Source organism: Formica exsecta, unplaced genomic scaffold (genome assembly GCF_003651465.1).
Source record: "Formica exsecta isolate Colony F162 unplaced genomic scaffold, ASM365146v1 scaffold98, whole genome shotgun sequence".
NCBI lineage: Eukaryota > Metazoa > Arthropoda > Insecta > Hymenoptera > Formicidae > Formica > Formica exsecta.
Genome location: NW_021853741.1, coordinates 1092652 through 1116995, shown reverse-complemented (window position 1 = coordinate 1116995; position 24344 = coordinate 1092652). Strand labels below are relative to the sequence as shown.

Here is a 24344-nt window from a genome sequence, read left to right as displayed (position 1 = left end):
ATATAATAATATTAATAAAATATATAAAAATTTAAGGTTGATATTTATATCATTAAACATAAATAATAATTTATATAAGAATTACAAACATTTTTAATTTATATAATGCTTAAATAAATTTTTCATAAATTTTCTATCTATTAGATGACTGGAAATTAAGTTATAAAGTCGATCGGAAAACTTGTTAAAAATTGAGTGGGATGATATTAAATTTCTCAAATCAATGTGTTTATTTAAATGACATGTTTATGCGTTAATTTACTGTATCAGTTAAAATTAATATATGGGCACAAGCAAGACGCGTTCTGTAATATTTGCGCGAGTTAATATAGTATATATAGCATGATAATGTAATGTACTCTTGCTTTTGCCATTTATACGTACATTTTTCGAAATATCTTGTTATTAACATATTAATTGCAAAGTTATGTTAATGCTATCGGATATTATCTCGGATCGAATCCTTGCGCTCAGCACCGATGAGTCTCTGTGATAATGTAGATCATTATTAACAAGCAACTGATAAGGAACAGAATTCTAAGAGACAAAATTATACAAATTTCTAATAACTATGTATAGAAGTTATATTCACAGTATTCATGAGAGATCGAAATTATTTTTAGCAGTTATTATTAAATTATTATTTTAAAATTATTTAAAATTAATAATTGTTAGATGCTTGAATTCAAAATCGATAGACAAAATCACGGTGCATTTACGCTTACTGACGTATATTGTACTGAATTATTCCATAGCATGTCACGAAGGAGACAGGAGGGAAGCGGGTTACACGTTATTTACTATAATGAAGATATAGCGGCCGTAAGGCCAGCGCTCGAAAATAACGTCTGGTCACCGCGATTGAATCCTGTGTTAATGTGGCAAGCAACATCGGCCATTCGGCACTACGTGACGAATTTAATGACATTCCGTGGCCGACGAGATTTGCACATAATTCCTCCGACGATGCATATGGCGGTGTCGATAACGGTACAATCCGCCACAATCACACGTCAGCAGTCCTGTCTAAACTCTTCTCTATGGTTTATACTTTGTGCCTCGACCTCTGCATTTTACACAGCCACTAGCCGTAGCTCTATGGTAGCAACGATAATTCAGTTAAACGACACGAGTAAACTCATGGCTGCAACGGGCCGGTGGGCAACTTTTCACTGACAGGAATATATCAAGAATGTTATTTTTAAACGCGATTCCGCGGAACATTACTTCGGCTGACATTTGCAAAAGATTCTTTTCGGTGAATGTTAAATGTAATGTAGTTTAATACAATGACTATTTGCACAATGATTCTGAGGAAAGGCTATCTTTATCGCGAGACGAAATGAAGATTAGTTTATTTCGAATTTGAAATAGCAATGGTTGCATTTTTTAATTCATGAATTATGACGAAATAGTTGTAGCCAACTGGATTACCGTCTATTGCGAGCTAAAAGTTAAAGTATATATATCGTTGTCAAGTGTGCAATTTAGTCAATTTTTTATTAAGATTTGGGAAATTTAAAGATATATTAAAAGAAAGATACACATAAATCTTAAATTATATCAATTAAAAATACACGAAAGTTTATATAAAATATTTTATCTTTATAAATTGGTTATTAATTTTGTATGATTAAATAATTTATTTTATATTTATTTATTTTTTTTTAATATTTATAGTATATATATATCTTAATACTTTTTCGCGCAATTTATATTCAGTCTTTTAGAAATATTGAATCATTTTTTCGATGCATTCTATGCATGATAGATTATCCATGTCCACATACACTTTTTTATTAACGTAATATATATGTACATATACCAGTAGCATACCTACTGCTTTACATTCATACCACGCACAGATATCAAAGGATGGAAAATTCATAGCACTGGAATATTTCTATTCTCCGTGCAACACCATGCGGATAATTAGTAAGCGGTTCATTGTTCGTTTGTCGGCGTACGCATAAAATCGTTTTTTCCACCGCATTCGTATACGATAAAATCTTTATTTCTCATAAGTAGGAGAAGCAGAAAATGGCTGGCACCGCCATGGCTCATCTTCGGATCGTTTCACGCTCGATGAGCACCATCGAGAGAAGGCCTGAGGCTTGCTCGAATCATTCCTAGCCCAGTAACAACGAGTTATTAAATAATTATATTCGCATCGAGAAGAGAATAGCGTCTGCCTCTTGATTTGACGCACCGATAACTGGGCACAAAAAAAATTCCACCTAAGAATCGTAAGAAAGGATATACATTGACCTTGTAGTACCCTTTCTTTTTTCACTGCTGATTAATTAATAAATTTAATTAATAAAACAGTAAAAAGAAAAAAAAAGAGAAAAGACATTTGTTAACCTTAGAATTAAATATTTAGAAAAACATAATCTTTGATACTAACAATAAGTAATACAAAACTTACTTTAATCAAAACCAAAAAGCAAAAGAAGAGCAACTTAATAAATATGTTGATTATTAAATTGAGAATGTATTTTTAAAATTTTGTTGGATAAAGAAGTAATTACAATTTTTTTAATAATAATAGTAATTATAATTTTTTATTATACTATAAGCAAAATATTTTCTGATATTCAAACTCAGATGAAGTAAAAAAGAATTTTTTATTGAAGACGTGTTACATAAATGATAAATTTTTATAATACGGAAGAATATTAAATGTTTTTCCAATTTTCCCTTGATACAAAAACATTCGATTAAATTTAAATCGTTTAATCAAATCGCTCGGTATAGCGCGCTTGCGTATGACTTTATGCTCATCATATCGTGTCCGAAATCACGAAAGGCGGCGTACCATCATGACCTTTTTCGTTATTACGAAAGAGAGGAACCTGATGGAAACTCGCTAATGGAGGACCGGACGGCGACCTTTCGAAAACAATCGATCGCCATAGCGGTCCCGGTTGTGTTCCAGGAACGAGCGAGCCTTCCGAGTGAAAGTCCCTGTGTAGCATTGGTAGCATTCCGTCGTTTCTTCACCGATATATACCACACAGCACGCTGCGGCAAAGTAGGTCAGCTGCAAGACATTGCACCACCTTCCTTCCACTATATCAAACCCTGTTTCGTATCACGGGATCCTAGTAACGCGCGGTGCACGCCGACGTTGGCTGATTGATCGAACTTCCTGTCGAGGAAGCTATTTTTTTAATCCTACTATCCGATGGCTATCTCTACCGATTATGCGTTTCTGCTAGAATTCACGGTGCTTCTAAATCGAATTGCGTAACACGCAATTAGCAGCTCTGGAACGCTTTCTATTTCCAGCGCTGAAAGAGCGAGCGTTAGTTATTCCCGGCGAACAAGCGCCGCACGGAGTTATTTCATTGCAAATTAATAGCGATATCGCAACACCCGTGTCAAGTTAATCGAGCGCGGACATCCATTCTTGCGAATCACGTGCGCGGGCGTGCAAATTATCTCCCTCCTCCCTCATTCAGTCTCACATGACATCAACGCTGTCTCCCGCGGAAATCGTTTAAAAGTAGCACCGTGCATGTCGCTTCGAAGAAGATCCGCCCCGTTTTAGGCGGCTAGACGGAGGAGGTTCCGTTCTCTTATCCGATCCAAGAGCCAGCTGGCGCGCCTTGACAGAGAGAAGGCGGTAGTTAAACTTAACTAACGGCTCCATTAAAGTATAGCGCTAAGTCTAACGAAACTCACGATCGTTTTCTCCTCGGCGCGATGCATCGCTTCCAAGGCGACACGTCTCCCGCTCGGAGGAGATCCGTACGCCAGCGATACCGGTACCGGAAGTGAGTGCGCAGATCTCTCCGACAGCAACGTGGATGACGCGAGGTCACGGGTGATCGATGGCTCAGGCGATTGACGCCACGGCAATTGATCATCTGACTCGGGGAGTTTGTTTTTCTCCCACTGCCGATGTCGTTTGACCGGTATTCGGTGGCAGGTACGCGCAGGTACCGGACGCGTGTCTGAAATAATATCTTCTTCTTATAATATCATATCTCGCTAATCGCCAATAATTTTTCGTACTCGACGAACGAAGATAATATTATTATTTACTGAATGCAGAGATAACATTTCATTACATGTTCATATTATATTTAAATAGATTCGTCATCGAGTTACTAATATAACATACATATTTGATCAATGCTTGTTTAATAAATACGCGGTTATGTGTATTCACTTCTAATTTAACATAATAATCAAAAATATATACATATTGATAAGTAACAAATACCTCGATATAATGGAATCTTAAAAATAAGTAAGATCTAAAATCAATCAATTTCTGATTTATCCTTTTGTCCTTTCGAATTTCGTTATCGTTGTTTATCTGAGTAGTAATGTAAATTCCGGAAATCACACACACACATCACTTCCTCTATTCCTGCATTATACGAGAAACCGCGGTATTCTTTCTACCCTGGGAGAGCGCGCGGCGGACTCTTCCTGGACCGAAGGTGGCGGGTCATCGTACGAGAGAAAGACTTTCTACTTCTGTACTACACACCGAAGACCCGGTCGGCGAGCGATCTCTTCCTGCACGATGTAGATTACCCGGCGAGCATCTCTCCTTACAACGAGATACCAGTTAAGCGATAAGCTACCGTGCAACTTTCTTGGTGCTTTACCACGCTCCGCGTGGTATCGCGCGCTCTTTCGGCATGATTTCGCTCTCCGCGGATGCCTTTATGCAAATGCACGCGTGCAAGAAAATCCTGTTAACAAAGCTCGCCGCTATCGTGCCGGCAGTTTTTCCGCATTCTTATAGAGTACACCGTTATATATATCCGTGTATCGCGAGTAATTTTTTTCACGACCTGAGAAAGTCGTGCCGCTTGCAGTAAGCATAAAAATAATATATTTTAGTATTTATCTCTGCATTTGTAGAAAAGAATATTACAGGTATATAGAGATATTTTATTTAGTATTATTTAACATTCTTTTTGTGTATAATGGACGCGATATACGAGATTTTGTCGAGATAAAAAATTTATTTTTTAATCTTTTCTTCACAGAAAAAGAATATACATGTATATTTTTTATCAGTATAATATATATGTATAATCATAAATAAATTATAATAAATTAACAAAGCTTTACAAAAATTATAATGCTGAAAGAGCTAATAAGAGTATTAATTTTTATAATAATAAGATATAAGATTAAAAATTAATCTTTAATTTTGATTATTATAATAATCAGAAGAGCTCTTAGATAAATTAAAACGAGAATGGATCTGCGAGAAAAGGTTTAGCAAGAGAATCTTTAATTTTATATAAAAACTTTAAAAATATATAAGCTTAGGAATACATTAATTAAGCGATATATTTTTCAAATTAATATTTCGCTTGCCGCTTGATGTATATTAAAATTTCCAACGACTATATCCTTCTTCCCGATTTATACTTTGATTGCTATATCACAAACCCGAGTTATCGGCAACCGTTCTCGCGACTCCACCTTTCCTCGGTACCTCTAGCTGCGCTTCTTGCACGCGTACGCCGACGCACATTCGATCCTGTTTATAATCAGCGTTGCGTTATAGCGCATAAAGTCGATCATGCCGCACCAATCAGATCCTCATCTCCGGACTCGTAGTTGCATACGTTCGCTTGCTTAATCCGGGGGGGTGGGAGGTAGAGGGGGAAGGGCTCACCCTGTGATACATATCGCTTATTATTATTCCTCGAAGCTGTCCAATTACCTTAGCCGGCGCCGCAATTCGCGCTAATGGATCGAGAAGCACGGCACGTCGTCGTGGCGAGCCGCGGGGGAAATCGCCACGGCATACGGCGTTCCTGGATTTCTTTGGCGGATTTCCAAACGCGCCGAACGGCCTGAACTCGCCCCGGAGGAAAAGTTACGTTTACCTAAGGTTTCGATCCTATTTCCGTACGGGTCGGTGACCCGATCTCTGTTTCTCCCTCCCTCTCTCCGTGTGTTCTCTATCTCTCTCTATCTTTCTTTATTTCCTCTCTTTCTAATCGTTCTCTTGTATGATTTCTGTCCCGCTCGCTCGCTCTCTCTCGTATCGTCCTTCATCACTCTTTGTCTCCTACTGTGTCTTTCACTTTTGCCACGCCATATCTTACTCGCGCCGTTTCCTCGCTCTCTTCTATTTCCAAGTTATTCCTCGCTTCGCCCTTCGCCCTTCGTCCTTTCCTCTTTCTCCCCCTCGAGAGATTTTACTTGCCCATCTTCATCTTCCTATCTACGCGCTCGTTTATTCGCTCGCTCCCTTCGCACCGTCTCTCATTTATCCATTCAATCTCTCTGTCTTTCTTCGCCTCACAATCGTACATCTATTCGTCGTTCTTCTCTCTTTTTCCGTTTCTCGTCGCAATCGTTGAGGCAAGAGCCTCGGCGCAACCGACAAACCTTTCAGCGTTTCGCGTTGCACTGTACACCTGTCAGGCGTCGCGTAATTGTGAAACGACTTTATAGCCTGGACTGATATCCGCAAAGGCACACGGCGTTTCCTTCGTTCCTCTAAGACCGGACGTTCTCTTTTAAGCGCGATGGACGACAGATATTGCACATCCGCGAGATGTCTGGTATTTTCAGCTGCACTTGCAGTACATGGCATTCAGTCGATCTACTTGTGTATATATTTCGGTCTCTGGAATGCATGAAGAAATTTCTAGAATACTATCCCAAAAGATTACATAATAAATGCGAGGAAAAACAAATGATCAGAACTTGCTAAAACTAAATTATCTATTTTATATCGTATAAATATACGATTAATATAAATATTTAATAATTATGTGAATAATATTAAGTTAATTATTATTGAAACTTTTATCACAACATATGTATATTTAACAGATTTGATTAACATTTGAAAGTCTCTAAATTTATTTTAAATTAGTACAGATTAATCTAAAAAGAAAAGCTATTAGTATTCTAATATACACTCAATAGTATCAACCGAAATTATTTACGATATTGCATTTATATTATCTTTTCTTTATACGTAATTAGTCATCTGTCTTAGGTCGAGATGTAACCAGAGATAAATGATAGATTCTTTTTATTCTTTCTAAGAAATGTCGCATACGATGAAGTTATGCATTGGCGGCATCGTATTTTTCATATCTGCTGCCACGAAGGAGGCCGATCGGTCAATTAATTACACGGCAGTGATCGTTCAATAATTAATGCTGGAGCCACGAGATTCTTGATGCGTTCGATGTGAATCCGGGTGGCCCACAAATATAGGGACGTATGTGTACGAACACACATGCAAAAACCACGCCTCTTTCCTGCATGCCCGCGAATCAGTAATAAGCCCATTAATTTTTCTCGAGGAATGCATAAGATGCACCGTACAAATTCGAATGTATGTAAATGTGTTAGGGTGAGCTTGGATAAATACTCAATCTGTGTTATATTTAAATATTTTATATTGCCAGAAAAGATTTCTCTCTCTTTTAAAAGAGATAAAGATCCAATATTCATCACTATATTTATTTTATTTCTTTATATGTATATATTTTAAATAAAATTAAATGCTGTTTTTTAAAATTTAATTTTGGAGCAAAATATTTGATTTATTAATGCCATCGTAATCTTATTATGTTTGATACGAATTTATGATTTTTATTTCTAACGCGCTCAATAAAAATATATTTATTATTGTATCGTTATAATTATTAAAATTGTAAAGATTCCCCTCGACGATAAATAAGGAGCCTGTTGGAACAGGAAATTTCATCTAGTGTCGCATATTACAAGAATATAATTCTGCGACATTGCTTCGCTCTTGTCTTTTTTTTCTTCCCGCCAGCACCTCGATGAAGAAACGGTCGCTATTTTCGATGCGACGCGCTAATCATTAATTAGCTCTTTCTTGAATCAGAGTCTGACCGGGTTGTTTCGATCCTTTTTGCCACGACGATGAAGTCCGCGGCAACGACGACAGGACGTGAACGAACGGCGGGAACGCGGGTTTGACATAGCGAACGCGATGGAATGTCGAAGCATAACCATTTTCACGAGAACAGCGATAATTCGTTTGTACATTTCTTCGTCGAGCGGAAATTGGCAAGACGGTTTATATGCGGAGACACTAGCGTTCCGATGTCTTCTATATCTTTCTGCGAATTCATCGTATAATCAGTTTTATTTTCTCTTTTTGGAATATGTTGAAAAAAGGATATCTTGCGAAAGAATTAAATTGAGAAAATTTTATATTATATATTTTCTTTAATAAAGTAGTTATATTAATAAGAATTCGGCTAAACATAAGCTTTTTGGAAATCTGTCAATTAATTAGATTGTTCAAACTAGCAAAATGATATAATAATGATTTATTTATCAATCACACGGTAATATTAATTTAATTACACAGTGATAAATAGTATACATTTTATAATGTTAAACATTATAATAGTTTGATGTTTAATCCTTTGAATTTAATTTATGTTATATGTATTGGTTCGGTATGTTGTCTGCCAAAAATAAGTATTCATAGCAACAAGCGATAATATCTGCAATCGCTTGTAGACAACATTCTCTCTATAATTTCAATATTTTACTTAACATTTAATTACAAAGTCTTTAAACAACTTGACCTATACACGCGGGACTTCAGAACGATTTCTCGTCCCGAGGGTTCACGCGAGGGAAGCGCATAAGATGCTAACCAGCGGATATTAATCACGCGTGCGATGCGCGGATTTAGTTGTCCGTCGAAGTTGTCGGGTCTCCTGCGGCGTCATCTCTTTACAGGGTGTTCGTAGGAAGCTGGATGGTCCGACAATATCTGCACCGTTATGTCCTGCGTTGTGCTTAGTTTCGCGTCGAGGCCCATCCGACGGCAACCGTCGTGATAATCATCGATATTTTCTCTTCCGCATACCGATTTCGCGGCTGAACGTGACCCGGTGAGCAGAAATTGCGGCGTGCGGTCGATACCCGATACGATAATGGGCAACGACGCAGAGAAATTTCTCTCCATGGCTCCGGGTAGGCCGTGACGCTATACATGCTCGTAGGATCCGCGAGACTGCCGATTTTGCGATAAAAATCAGAAAAGTACGCGCCGGCGCCGATGGGGTTCAGTAGATACTCGAAATTTCAGTAGTTCCTCCGTATGTGGCCGAATAAATAAACAACAATCATCATTAACCTAAATATTTTACGCCATATTTTATGAGCACAATCTATGCTTTGAAAACCGATAAAATAATATATTTGTGTCCTGCGTACTATAATAATTAAATGGTTGAACCGATTATAAGATATATAACAAAGAATAAAAATTATATAGATAATTATAATACAATAATATATACAAAAAATAGAGAAGAAAAAATGCTGGTAAAAGAAGCGTTGTTAAATTAATTAAAATAAATATCAGATAAATAATAATTCGACACTATTAGATACATATAGAACGATTTACAAAACATATATATTTACTTAATACATATGCGGAGAGATGTATATGAGAAAATACAGAACATATTTGCGTCACTAATGCTGATTATATGTGCGCTTCTGTCAAAGTGCTTGTCGATGGAAGGGTTCGCTATCATCAGCTATTCGCTCGCGGCGATGCAGACAATCGAATAACGAATTGACATAACACGGTGTAATTACGAGATCTCGTACTCTCAAAGGAACCGTTTAGCGTGCACGCGCCCATGAAAGTGCGTAACGTCGCGTGTCCTCTCGCCATGCCATCAAAGAGTTCTCCTATTTGTTCTGCACTTTAATAGCGCGTCTGTGATCCTCGTAACGTGGATACGCGGAGAAACGCGTTTCTCTGTATGTACTTGCCTCTCTTTGTCTCTCTCTCTCTCCTTGCCTTATTCTTATTCTTTCTCCTTGTTGCTTGTCTCGCTCGCACCGTTGGCGGTGGTTCTCCAGGATCCGAGACATAAGCCGCCCGTGGAGAACATATTTCCCAAGAGCAACGTCAATATTGACGCATCCTCGGTGCAAATCGACAAATGCGTTTTGCACTTCTGGAACTTCACGCAATACAACGGACGCTACTGCGATGGGTTTTGTAACCTGGATCGGGCGTCAATAGCTTTCGTTTAAGCAGCGGAAGCTATAAAAGGCGATTATACACTTATCACATTAACCCTTAAACGCCGTATTCGAAATACTTCGTTTGGTGTTTTCTTATTTGCATCTCATGTTTCTTGGATAAAGATTTTTTTTTTTTTTTTAATATGAACATGTTTACAGGCAATTTTCATCAATACAATTTTTTTTAAATACATTTTGATCGGAAATCTGTGATTCTTATTATTAGGCGAAATTATCAAAATTATGTAAATTATTAAAGATTATGAAAAAATATAGCGATTTAAAAATTGAAAAATATTGAGATTCCGAACGATTTCAGCAAGACAATCCTTTAATCAATCATTCAGCATTCCAACGGTCTCGCGTTCTCTGATCGTTCTTAAATGATCGCGTGTGCTGATACTGTCTCTTCAACGATACGTAAGATAACGTGAGTAATAAAAAAGTATCGCAGCTTGTAAGTGGCGCGAGAGCGCTTACAACGATGGCGATACTAATTTCACCTCTGCATTCCATCGGCGCGTTGACTTTGCCGCCTTATGACTGCTGACGAGCGCGAGCGAGGTGTGTCTTAAAGCGGTTGCAGTCTCGCCGAGAAACGGAATTTTTATTGCTATACCGAGAAAATGAGAGAATGTGTGACTGGGAAAAGCGTAGATTGCGGACACATGATATTAATGTGGAAAATTTTTACAAAAACAATAGTGCACGAATCGCATGAATTAATGATCGAACATTAATGTACGTTTCATATCTTACGCGTATTTAACACGAAACACGAGTCGATTCTTGTCTAATAATAATTTTATATTTTTTATATGTGTTATTGTATTTTAAGTGCGAAAAATTTTTGATAAAAATGAGAACGTCTTTAAAGAATATCGAGTGATTTAAATGCAATTAGCGATAATCTGATTCGAAACAATACTAATGCATCTTATCTATTTATGTATATCTTTGAGCGTGTATTGGAAAATAAAACCGATCTCGATTAAACTCGACGAAATTTTCATTTCCGTAAACACGGGTATTAATCACGCCTTAGGGGAATCGCTGTATCGGAGATTATCATCCGCGAGTAATTAGATTGTGTACTTATTAACAAGAACACCGATGCACGTCGTGCTTAATGGTTGTTGCCTAGCGCGCTTGTGATTACCGGCCGATATAATTGCCCCGATGACCTTAAAAGCGCCGTGTACGAGCATCGAGCGGTTTTGAAAGTCGAAAAAAAGTGCTCGGCACGTAATTTCGTCGTGAAGTCGTGGTTGACATTTAGAACACCCGTTATACAGCAACATTCGTCGACGTCATGCGGCTACCCACGCGGCGTCTCGTATACACGGATGCCGTTATTAATGCGTATAATTATTAATCTATACGTATTTATGTAATAATTAATGGGCGAATCTTTTTTTTTTTTTTTAATATGAACATGTTTACAGGCAATTTTCATCAATACAATTTTTTTTAAATACATTTTGATCGGAAATCTGTGATTCTTATTATTAGGCGAAATTATCAAAATTATGTAAATTATTAAAGATTATGAAAAAATATAGCGATTTAAAAATTGAAAAATATTGAGATTCCGAACGATTTCAGCAAGACAATCCTTTAATCAATCATTCAGCATTCCAACGGTCTCGCGTTCTCTGATCGTTCTTAAATGATCGCGTGTGCTGATACTGTCTCTTCAACGATACGTAAGATAACGTGAGTAATAAAAAAGTATCGCAGCTTGTAAGTGGCGCGAGAGCGCTTACAACGATGGCGATACTAATTTCACCTCTGCATTCCATCGGCGCGTTGACTTTGCCGCCTTATGACTGCTGACGAGCGCGAGCGAGGTGTGTCTTAAAGCGGTTGCAGTCTCGCCGAGAAACGGAATTTTTATTGCTATACCGAGAAAATGAGAGAATGTGTGACTGGGAAAAGCGTAGATTGCGGACACATGATATTAATGTGGAAAATTTTTACAAAAACAATAGTGCACGAATCGCATGAATTAATGATCGAACATTAATGTACGTTTCATATCTTACGCGTATTTAACACGAAACACGAGTCGATTCTTGTCTAATAATAATTTTATATTTTTTATATGTGTTATTGTATTTTAAGTGCGAAAAATTTTTGATAAAAATGAGAACGTCTTTAAAGAATATCGAGTGATTTAAATGCAATTAGCGATAATCTGATTCGAAACAATACTAATGCATCTTATCTATTTATGTATATCTTTGAGCGTGTATTGGAAAATAAAACCGATCTCGATTAAACTTGACGAAATTTTCATTTCCGTAAACACGGGTATTAATCACGCCTTAGGGGAATCGCTGTATCGGAGATTATCATCCGCGAGTAATTAGATTGTGTACTTATTAACAAGAACACCGATGCACGTCGTGCTTAATGGTTGTTGCCTAGCGCGCTTGCGATTACCGGCCGATATAATTGCCCCGATGACCTTAAAAGCGCCTCTTCGATGTACGAGCATCGAGCGGTTTTGAAAGTCGAAAAAAAGTGCTCGGCACGTAATTTCGTCGTGAAGTCGTGGTTGACATTTAGAACACCCGTTATACAGCAACATTCGTCGACGTCATGCGGCTACCCACGCGGCGTCTCGTATACACGGATGCCGTTATTAATGCGTATAATTATTAATCTATACGTATTTATGTAATAATTAATGGGCGAATCGCGCGCGACCGCTGTACGTTCGACTGCGGAACACGAATGTCGAGAGGCTATCTATCAACGTCCCACTTTGGCATCGCTATTATGGTTCCCGGGCGACCCTAATGTCATGAGAAAGAGGCGTGGACCGCACGCGGAAGAAAATTTCAATCCTTATTAGCTGAGCAGAGACGATCATTTGATCACTTCTTACAGACTCGCTTCTCTTCTTATTGAAAATGTTGGTTTTGTACCATTAATTATCGTATATCCCGCTGTGCTTCTTTTATAATAATCTATCAAACTTAGAAATTAAAAAACTCAAAATAAAAAGAACTGATTTATTCTCGAAAGATGTTATGTAAAAAATTATAATAGATAATGATAAAGAACAAAATTTATAGACATATCTAATAGATATCATTCTCAAAGCAAATAAGAGGAGAGAAATATGAAATACGATGTAAAATTTCTTAGAAGAGTTGAAATCGGCCATTAATGCTACTTCTATATCGTTTAGCTATAAATACATGCTTTATAAAAGCATTAATGATAGCCAGCGATGAATTTATAGCGATATCGACGATTAAGAAAAAGAAAAGAGCAAAAATTAACAACTTAAAATAAAAAATTTCTGATAGAAGACAAATCTATAAAAATCATTTATGTCACTATGGAAAAACTTATACAAGAACACACATACTATTTGAAATTCTTTTTTGCACGCACACGCGTGCAGTTTATATAGTTTCATACATTAATTATAATTTTAATTATTTAAAAAGAGAAAGAAATTTTTAGCTCTTTTAATGATATACGTAAAAAAAGGGCAACTGATTTTACAAAAATTAATTATTAGAAAATATTTTATATTTTAAAAACTGGTTACATTTTTTACGTATATCATTAAAGGAGCTAAAACTTTTTGATCAGTACTAAAATTTAAAGATATCATAAATACGGAATAAAGACAGAGCCGTAATGAGAGAGAGACCGCGCTCCAGTATACTTCCTTTGCTTGACTTCTAGTACCGGTTAGGACATGGTTATACGTACACCATGCTTCCAAGTAAGTCCCGTGGTTAAAGTTGCATGAGAATGAACCTCCGTTGACCAAAACGAGCATTCAAGACGGCTGGCTGGCCCAATAGGTTCCCTTTTCTTCGAGATCTGGTCGCGGAATACCGTAACGTTCCTTCTTGCGGACCGCTTCCGATGAAGCCGACCTTCTTTATGCCGTTCTTCGGCGGCTCGCGATCTCCACGCTCTTCTGGTTAAGTGTTGATTCGTGGAAATCTACGAATCGAATAATGCATAACGGATTGTCGATCTAGCGAAGCAATTTTGCTAAAAATACTTTTTCTCTTTCATTCTAGTATAAATGGTTTGCTATAAAATTTTAAGGCCACATGCTTATACAATATATATTATACTAATAAAACTTTTCATTAAATATTATTAGTAAAAAGAACGTAATAAAAGGGAGAGATATTATATTATACAAATTTGAAGTTAGATCCACTGAAAGCTGAATATTCAGATCGTATTAAAAGAAATACTATAAAAACTGTAAAAATAATTAAAATTATGATTAGATTATTATTTCGCAAAATGCGTTATATGTATTATTAATGTGTATCTATTAATGCGTATATCGCTTATAAAGACAAATTTATGTTTCATATATATATTTTTTTTATCAAAATATTTTTGATAGAAATCTGTATATAACAAGAGAAAAAAAGCAAAAAAAATATGTAGATATTATTCTATAATATTATTTTTCCGTGTGATTTAGATTATTCTGTCTTAAGGTAAACGGAGTAGTCTAAATCAAATGTAAGTGGCATTTGCGATCAAATTATTTTGAGAAGATACACAAAGCTCGAACGGAGAGAGCAATATGCTTCTCAAGAGCGGTGAAGAAGCGCGAAGACAGCATCAAAGGTGGGAAACCTTCGAAGAATCTTTAATAAACACCACCATTGTATGCTAATCCATAAATATGCTCTGACTACGGTGCAAGCTTGCGTACAAACCAGCTGCGCCATGCGTGCCTGCTGCGTACACGTGCGGCTCTTCTCGTCTAATCGAGCCTCTGGACGAATGCCAAAAGTGAAAATTTCATAACATTCTGTAAGAATACGTTTTCGATATTGATCGAATATCGTTACGTCATTAATTTATCGCCTCTGTTCTTGAAAATTATTTAATTCTTTTCGTTAATATTTATTCCTAAATGCTATATTATTGAAAATTAATAACGATGTTAGATTATAAAACAATTATCAATAACGATGAAAGATGCAAGACAAAATATGATAACGTATAGGACATATGTATTTCAACATCCATCGAATTTAATTATGTTATTCTTTTCCACGTGGAAGAAACTTCTACGAAATAGCTTTTTTGAAATTTTATTTTCTTTATAAAAGAGAGAGAATTACTCATATATATTATACATATATTTATCAAAAATTATGCAGAAAATATTTTGCAAAAAGTATTATGACACATATCGTTATGACTCTAAAAAAATTTTATATAATAAATAAATACGTTTTTCTTTCTTTCTCTTTATCTTTATATTTGATAATATTATCAAATCTGAGAGAGAATAGGTCATGGCGATCGAAGTTTGAGGTCGTTTGAAAATAATTATTTTATTACCAAGTTTAACGCGAGACGTTGCGGAACTTTCTTTTCTGGAGAAAAACTCAGGGACTTTACAAAGTTTTCCACGGCGCCTAGGAGGAACATGAGGATAACAGGAAAATTCAATTCGTCGCGAATTTAATAAGAAGTATACGATCGGATTTGTATTACGAGGCGAAACTTTATTTATTGATAAAATTAAAGAACATTTTGTTTTGTCATTTTCCATCTGTTTTTATATTGTTTTCTTTCTATTTCTCTCTCCTATTGAGAGGATATATATATATCCTTTGAAACATTTTCTATGTATGACGCAATCAATTAATGATATCTTTATTCTTTTTCTCTATAAATTTATATATAGACCAACTTTTATGCTATTTAACAAGGAAAAAGTATATTTAATATCTAAAACTGTAATGTATTGTGTAAGTTAAAACATTTTATGAGATTTATTATACATCTTCTTTAACTAATCTCGGTATATTTTTCTTTTTATTTTTCATTAATATTTGTAAAAATTGTATTTATTAAAGAGTGATATTCTTAAAGCAAATATTTCGTGTAAGATGGGAGAGAGACTAGTAATATACATTGGTCTATTTAAGTGAACTTACATACAGTAAACTATTTAAGTAAAATTACAGTAAATTATAGAATAATGCATTCAAGATTCGATTTAAATCTTAAAAAAATGAAAAATGACACCGGAATAATGTAATGATATATCGTTTACTGGTAATAATTGTAAGTGGGCGAAAGGAAATCCGAAAGAAAGAGTAGCACCGTCTTGGGGCTATTCACTGATGGACACATAATACACATAAAATATGACACATAATCTGCCATTTATGTGTTATACACCACGTGTGTTTTCATGGCGTTTTTACATATATTCATTGTACATTGTACGGGCTCAAAGGAATAGGACGAGAGGCGTAATATGAAACATGTATATCGATAGCGTGCCGAGGAATCATTGAATTTTAAACGATCGATGCTTGCACCTTGTTCACGCCTCTACTCACCTTTCCGAATCACGACTGTCGAACGATTAAGTATTTTTCAGGGAGGCACCACCGTGCGCCTGGCGTTACTATTACTTCGCAATGACGGCAATCTTGTGCCGAACAACGGTACTCGGATAGTAAATGATAGGAAAATAATGGTATAATTTAGAGATTTTTTAGTTATGCATGATGTGTGTTGCACAAGATGTTTTCTATCATTATGCGCTTTCTCTCGGTTGTGTGGATGCTCGACAAGATAAAAAAGATATTGTTTCAATATTGAAAGAGACATTAATAATATCTATATTGAAAATAACGGAAAAAAATGATCGCGGCAATTAAGAGAACGTTATGGCTCATTAATTTTAATTTAATTTTCAATTAAAGTTTTTATTATCAAAATAAGTTTTAAAAAATGACGTGCCATTATATATCTAGCATTTTCTGCTGGCATATCTCGCTTTAAATATTTCCAAAAATCTTAATATATCACTTTGATAAAATAAGAATATTGTTAAAGCTTGTTGTTTTTAAAATTCATTAAAATGCTTACAATGTTGTTATATATATGTCTAGAAAATATATCAGATAGATATGTCAATCATATATATATATATCTAACAATAAGTATTTTATTTAATTTAATTTTGAATATTTATTTCGATAGTAGGTCCGAAACTTTGAAGTCTCGAACTTTGAAATCTCTCAGAGTTAATCAAAGCGATGCGTCGCGTTTTTCGCGGAGACGTGGACGAGAAGCGTTAGCGGTATTTCCCGCCGCGAATGATGGTGGCACACGCGGTTCCGTCTTGAAACGCTTTAAACCGTAGAAAGGCGCCGCCTGCGGCGCAGCTCCCTTTGTTGCGGCGCACCGACGACGACTGCAATGAGACATAAATTGCAATTAGCACCATCGTATCTGCGACGCGCGCGAGAGGGTAAGATATGTGCGCGCGCCGATGTTGCGCCGCGTTAGGTTTGCTGGCGCGCATCAGCAGCATCGTTGCAGTTGCAGCCAGAGAGATTCTAAAGGATCTGGCCGACTACAATGCGGCATCTTGGCGTTCTCTCTAACGAGAGAATGCCCGTTCACCATCGAAGTAAAATATATGGGCAAGACACGCGATATGCGCAGAGCGAGAGTTTTTTTATTTCTTCGAGATTGCGGCTTTTTTTCTTTTTTTGCTACAGTCACGCGCGCCAGGAATGCATCGAATCTGACGCATTTCTCAGATGACGTTAATTCCTTAAGTATCTTTGCTATGCATTTTTTTCTTGAACTCTTGCACCGTATCTGGTATATTTTTTGTTTCAATTTGATCGAGCAATTATATATGGAAACATTTCTAAGGGATAACGAGCAGTAGAATATCGCGTGACGATAATAATTTGAGATTCGGATTATTTTAATTTATATATCAACATAAGGGATGTGTCTTAATATTATATAATAACTAGATTATATAATAACTACATTGTTAAATATGTATACTATAGAAAAAGTCTAGTGATTAAATTTAAAAAATAAATTTCTTGCATAAAATTAATTTCTTGCTATGACGGTTATAGAAATTAAGATAAATTAAAATCGATGGAAATATAAAATAGTAAGCGAGTTTTTCTATTTAAGAGACGATTCATACCACACACCATGATTCATACAATCCTATCGTTTGTTGCTGTTTTCTAAAATTATTATAATACAACGACTAAAATAGCTTCGTATTTTTCGTCTAAAATAAAATATACGAAGAACGAGTTCGATATATAACTGAATACATAAACTTTAGAGATGAGTGAAAAGTAAAAATGCATCTTTTCACGTTTTACGCGCTTTTAAATCATTTAAATCGTGCCCACTTTTTGAAGTTTACGAGGCTTAAAACAGCATAATAAGAAGTTCACCGCGGAACTGGCGAGCTCGCGTAACAGCATTCCACCGAGGTTGCAACAAAGGAAGCCCATAAAAAAAAAAAGAAAAATCAGAAACGGCTCTATATCGCCGACATAAGTCACGGTAACACAGTATCATAGGGATCGGTTATAGATTTGCGATCGGAACGTTTCACGATGCGATCGACCCGCAAGTCGATCTGCGATCCTTTTACCCTGAACACGAATAAGAAACTAGAGGAAACCTATAACCGTATCGATACGATTTGCTCTCTCGAGAGGAGACGCGGGAACGAGCGTCGTCGAGTCGCATCACGAAAAGACAATGAAAAAGACGTCGACGAGGTGCTCTTGTTAGCCGGTTATTATCATTAATTAAACAGCAGCCGCGTTATCGCGGCTCACGCGACGCGATGTCACGATATTAAGATAACACCGCGTAACACCGTAAAGACCTCGAGTCGGTATCGGAGAACTGACGGATGTGCTTCTCCTCGCCTGTGTATCGTTCATTATGTATCGAAGATCGATCATCAATTGTCTCTCTCTCGCTTGGGAAATTGCTGGCTGCGATCAGGGCGGAAAGTAATCCACGTGGCGATTTCTACCCTCCGGTATCTCGTAAATTAAAGTGTGTGTGAAGCTAGCATATCATTTCGTGGAAGATTATAAATAATTAAGAGTTCTGGCTTTATTTTCAATAGTTCTAGAGTTCTTGATAGTTTAAACAAATAGTTCTGGCGATTAAACCAAAGAAAATGCCTCAGGACAAACTGATATGCCAACTTCACACAGCATATCACTTTGTCCTACGACGTTTTCCTTATCATTAATTGTTCAAATTTAAAAGATCTATAGTTCTATATGAGTTCTAGGAAGAGTTCTGCCTTCTAAAAGTAAAAAATATTCATTAAAATGAAATAAAACAATTTTTTATCCGTAAAACTCGTATTTTCGAGACTAGAGGTGATATGCTGGCCGAATTTCGAGAGTTCTGATTATTATAAAATAGTTCTCGTGTAGTTCTGGGCATGTACATTGCTTTTCCAAAGAGTTTTGATGAAGGAAATAATTAGAAAATTTTAAAATTTTTTAAATACGGCCAGCATATCACCTCTAGTCTCGAAAATACGAGTTTTACGGGTAAAAAATTGGTTTATTTCATTTTAATGAATATTTTTTACTTTTAGAAAGCAGAACTCTTCTTAGAACTCATATAGAACTATAGATCTTTTAAATTTGAACAATTATTGATAAGGAAAACGTCGTAGGACAAAGTGATATGCTGCGTGAAGTTGGCATATCAGTTTGTCCTGAGGCATTTTCTTTGGTTTAATCGCCAGAACTATTTGTTTAAACTATCAAGAACTCTAGAACTATTGTAAATAAAGCCAGAACTCTTAATTATTTATGATCTTCCACGAAATGATATGCTAGCTTCACACACATTAAATTAAAGCGGAATAAATGCGGAATAAAAATCGCAGCGCGTGTAAACCATTTGGTGACGGAATTATAAAGACGTCGACGTCGTAAACGCGGTCAATCATCATGTTTACGATACCACTTGTTGCAAAGGTTTTCGAGTTCGCGCGCGGAGACGCCAAGTTACTTCTACGCGTCCGGCATGTTTGTTTATGTGGACTTTTACGATCGACTCATGATTGTATCGATTTTCAATTTTTATATAATCGTGAACACATGCACAACGTTGCAATACGCATGGTTTAGATCGAGCTCAACGCGTGACCACTCCTTAAAATGAAACTATTGCACGAAATAAAAGTATGTAAAAGAATCCTATAACATTCATATATCTTTGATACAAGTATTTCAAGTATCTCGTATAATTTCTCTCATCTAATACATTTCTGTGTCTTAACACACGTGTGTTAGAATAAAATGTGATATTTTATTAATAATATAAATAATTTAAAAAAACATGACGTGACGTCAAAACTTTATTACGAAATCATCTCACTCTCTGCACGCCACAAGCTTTGAAACGTGCTACGTCAAACAACATCACAGCTGTCATGCACAGCTGTCTATGAAAAGTAGTTCGAATAATTAAAAATTATCGCGATAAAATTATTACGCGAGGACCGCGGCAATTTTATTTGACTTTTGCTGCCGGACTATATGTTTTTGATTCACACGTGCGCGAACAAACTCGTCGCGGAGATTCAACGAACCAGATTTCGATATTCGGCCGAGGGTTATTTACGATCCGAAGAATTACTCTCGTATTGTTATTCTCCGCGAGAGACCGCTTTCCACAAAGCCGCCGATTAAGCACTATCGGGCTACCAGGAAGCGGTAGACCACTTCCACGGATTCGCTCGTGCCACCTTAATCCAGCACGCCCCGATCCTCCTCTGTCGTATATTTTATTGGTATGTGTTCATGCGCGGTACTAGTATCACGATACAGTGAGTTAAACATACGTTATCGAATCGTGTTCGGGTTTATTTTCATATTTTCACAATATAAGAATTTTGGAAAATATCCAACTAGATATATACACACACATATACATACAATTATTAAAATATATAGCGATCTATAACATTATTTGTCATAAACTATTTCAGAAACTTGTGGGTTGATCTCGATTAGAATAAAATAATCGTCATGACTTTAAATTCAAATTAAAAATTGCTTACTGCTATTTTGACACTATGTATAAAAGGGTGAAATAATAAAAACGACGATATTGATATAAAATTATTAGTGGATAAAAACAAACGATCGTTTCTGAAAAACATTCAATAAATTGAAAGATCGATGCAATTATATTTCTCTGGCCAACTCGTTACTTGTTTTGAGTAGTTGTCTACTTCTACGGATAAATGTTCGTTTTTATCAAGTCGGCATGCATTGACCCCCTTGACAGTAAGCTTTACGTTTATATGCATCTGTCCACGACGGTATCCGGATAACGGACTGGCCACACGTCACCGAATCGTGATTCTCGAGAGCTCGAAGTCCATGTTGTAACCCCCATCAAAGCCAGAAGTTCTCGACTTCGTGAGGCTGAACGCTTCTTGCACGCGAGCCGACATCTATAAAGGATGAAATACTGTTCCTACGTTGCGGTCTCTTATTCTGCTTTCATTTCCTCGTCCGAAGACCACACTCTAAGCGTGTAGAGATTATAAGATATTTGAGACATAACAAACTTATATTTAACTTATATCTTACATATCTGACATGTAATACTCATAATTAAATTGTTCATGTGTGTGTGTGTGTGTGAAGATTTAAATTTAAATGTAGTATGAAATTTTTATATAATATAATTATATAAAAATTTCATACTACATTTAAATTTAAATCTTCACACACATTATATTATTATATAATATTTATAGAAATTGAGTATTTTGATAAGAAACTTTATTTTTTATTTACAAAAATTGAAATAGGCACAATACAGAGATATTTTTAAAATAATTTGTTGTACCCGCATCACACACACACATCGGATCGCAAAATGGATGAAGAAGTGTACTGTTTACAGAGAATATCCGGTCGCCAGCGGATGTGTGCGTGTATGAAGTAAATCAAAAACTTGTCTTGACTTCGTTGATTGACAGTCGCGCGTTGTTCACGCGGTAAAATTTACTGCATTTCGTAATATCGGGCTACCAGCAAGTAGCGCAACTTCGTGGCAGACCGGTTGCACTCGACGGATCTTTAAAGCTTTACCGCTTCGACCGATGGAAAACACTTGTTAGCGCTCGGCGAGCGAATAAAGTGGTGCCTGTCCGAACTAAATGTAGATACATCTTTTATGCGCGCTATCGCCAGCATCTTGCAGTCCGCGATCGAGTTCCCTTTTGCTCCCTTTTGCTCCCTTTTTCTCCTCTCTTCGCCTTCCGCGCGGTCCACTGTGAACTCTTGCTTTCTCTCTCTCTCTCTCATTCTCTTTATTTCTTTTTCTCTTTCTCGAGGCGTGTGTTTTGCCGACTGTTGGTATGCGGCCTGCGGTCAGAATTTCGTGGCATCTAAGACTCGTACATACTACTGAATTCTTCTTGCGCCGACTATCTTTGACACTCTTACTCACATTCGCAAAAAAAAAAAAAAAAAAAAATTCAGCGAACATAGTTGTGGATTTCCCACAGAAAGGAAACAAGAATTAGCAAGTATCTGCAAAGAAAAATTTCTTGGGCTAATAACTGGAAAACTTGATATATTTTACAGATTATTCAACAAGCTACATAATATATACAGGCTGTTAAAAAAAACCATCCAATATTTATATGATAGATAGGATACATCATATTGAGTAAAAAAACTTGGTAAATATAGGTCGAAAGCTTTTCTGAGATATAAACATTTTTTATGTTAGCATCATGATTGATTTACTCGCTTCTACGTGTCGCATGCGATGTTTACCTCAGTATTTATAAACCGCGTTTTAAATATCCTCATTCAATTTCCATACATGCTTCATAACAGAATGTTTCACCGGCAATGAGTCAGTTGTCATCAACCGGCGATTGCGGATCTATTTGGTGATTATACAGTTACAAAGTATCGTGCTGAAGATAAATACATTAACTCAGTTCTTAGAGAATATGTCTTTGGCTGTATAGTTTATTCTTTGCCGATAAATAACTTATTTTTAGAAGAATTACGTGACCGAATCCAGCGTGCTTGTCAAATAATTTGACAGAGACCTGGAGTTTTCGAGATAGTTCGCGATTCTGTAAAAAGAAGATGCCAAACGTGTATGGAAATAGAAGGAGGACATGTGGAACACCTGTAAATATTGAGATTTAGACAGATTATCTTCTTCTCACGTCGCATGCATCGTAGAAGCCAGTAAGTCAATCATGATGCTAACATACAAAAATGTTTATATTTCAGAAAAAGTTGAGCTTTCGACCTACATTTACTAAGGTTTTTTTTTACTCACTATATTGAATGGTTTTTTTTAACACCCTGTATATTTATATATAATATTATGTTAAAAATTTTTCTCAGTTATTTTAACAAGAAAATGAAAGAAATAAAATGCTTAGCTGTTCCTTATGTAATAATCTCATTAGGTTTAATTTTTACTATTATTTTTTTTAACGTATCTAAAATAAATAAAAATTCGAACAATAAATTGATATCCGGAGCAATATTTAATTTGAAGTATTAGATAATTAAAAAAAATGAATACAGCGATTTATTTCCGTCATAGTAGTACGAAAATTATTTCAATTGTCATTAGAGTTCTCGTTCGTGTTTGTTGAGATGACCAGTGGTTGTAGAAATTTGTGAAATTACCGCGACATAACTAGTATAATACAAACGTATGCTGTGATTGCCTTGTGCCTCTTCGTGATGCAAGTCACGTAAAAACAAGGGAAGCGTAAGAAATAGCTCGCGACTGGGTGGACAGGATAAGCCGCATCACGGCGCACCGCCGCCGCTAATTAATACTACGAGAGTTAATTATGCCACGAAGCAGCAAGACAATGTTGTCTATCCTCTATCTACTGCATGCGCGCAACCTGCTAATAACAGGTAGTCGTAAGTTTGCTTAACTGGAAGCGCTACAGGTGTCCGCAAAAGTGTTACAGTGTTTTAGCGTGGCGCGCCGCGGCGAGTCATTGATTAGAGAATTAAAGGTCAGATCAGCATAATTTACGTCAGGATATTTGCGCCGTCTCGAGGTACGAGTACGGTTTAAGCACGATGGGACGGTGAAAAATATGACGAGTAGGAAGAGATGACAGGCGAAATAATTTATAACGCGCTCATTATTCACTACGATGTCAGTACAAAAATAATATAATAAATAAATATGAAAATATTCGTGTGCAAGAACAAAATTACACGTCTCCACTTTCTACATTATATCACGAACGATCACTTTTTTCCTATCAGTTCTTCTTTTTTATTATCACTCGCTGCTATGACTTGTACATTTCAATCGAGATAAGAGCATGGAATTAATTTGACACTTTTTCCGTTACTACTCAGCAGAAGATTTTCAATAACATATTATTATGTTCTATACTACGGTAGGTCATGGACATATGCAAAGATATACGTGCACGT

General features: G+C 36.2%; 2 protein-coding genes across 5 annotated transcripts in view; one reads left to right on the top strand and one right to left on the bottom strand.

The window, feature by feature from the left end:
* LOC115245434 (UPF0489 protein C5orf22 homolog) overlaps nt 1–24344 on the top strand; it is a 692512-nt gene that overhangs the window by 365395 nt on the left and 302773 nt on the right. The window lies entirely within an intron of this gene.
* The window catches only part of LOC115245436, a 29119-nt gene continuing 7159 nt past the window's right edge, over nt 2385–24344 (bottom strand). Inside the window, exons 2-4 of one of the 4 annotated variants that reach the window (XR_003885543.1) lie at nt 13777–14016; nt 3688–3959; nt 2385–3610 (exon numbers count right to left, since the gene is read on the bottom strand). Coding sequence is in view for 1 of the 4 variants with exons in the window: in XM_029823749.1 (XP_029679609.1) it covers nt 3503–3610; nt 3688–3959 (380 nt within the window). In the remaining 3 variants the exon portion in view is untranslated. Of the gene's footprint in view, nt 3960–13776; nt 14849–24344 lie in introns of those variants that run through there. The other 3 variants (XR_003885541.1, XR_003885542.1, XM_029823749.1) reach the window with 3 other exon arrangements.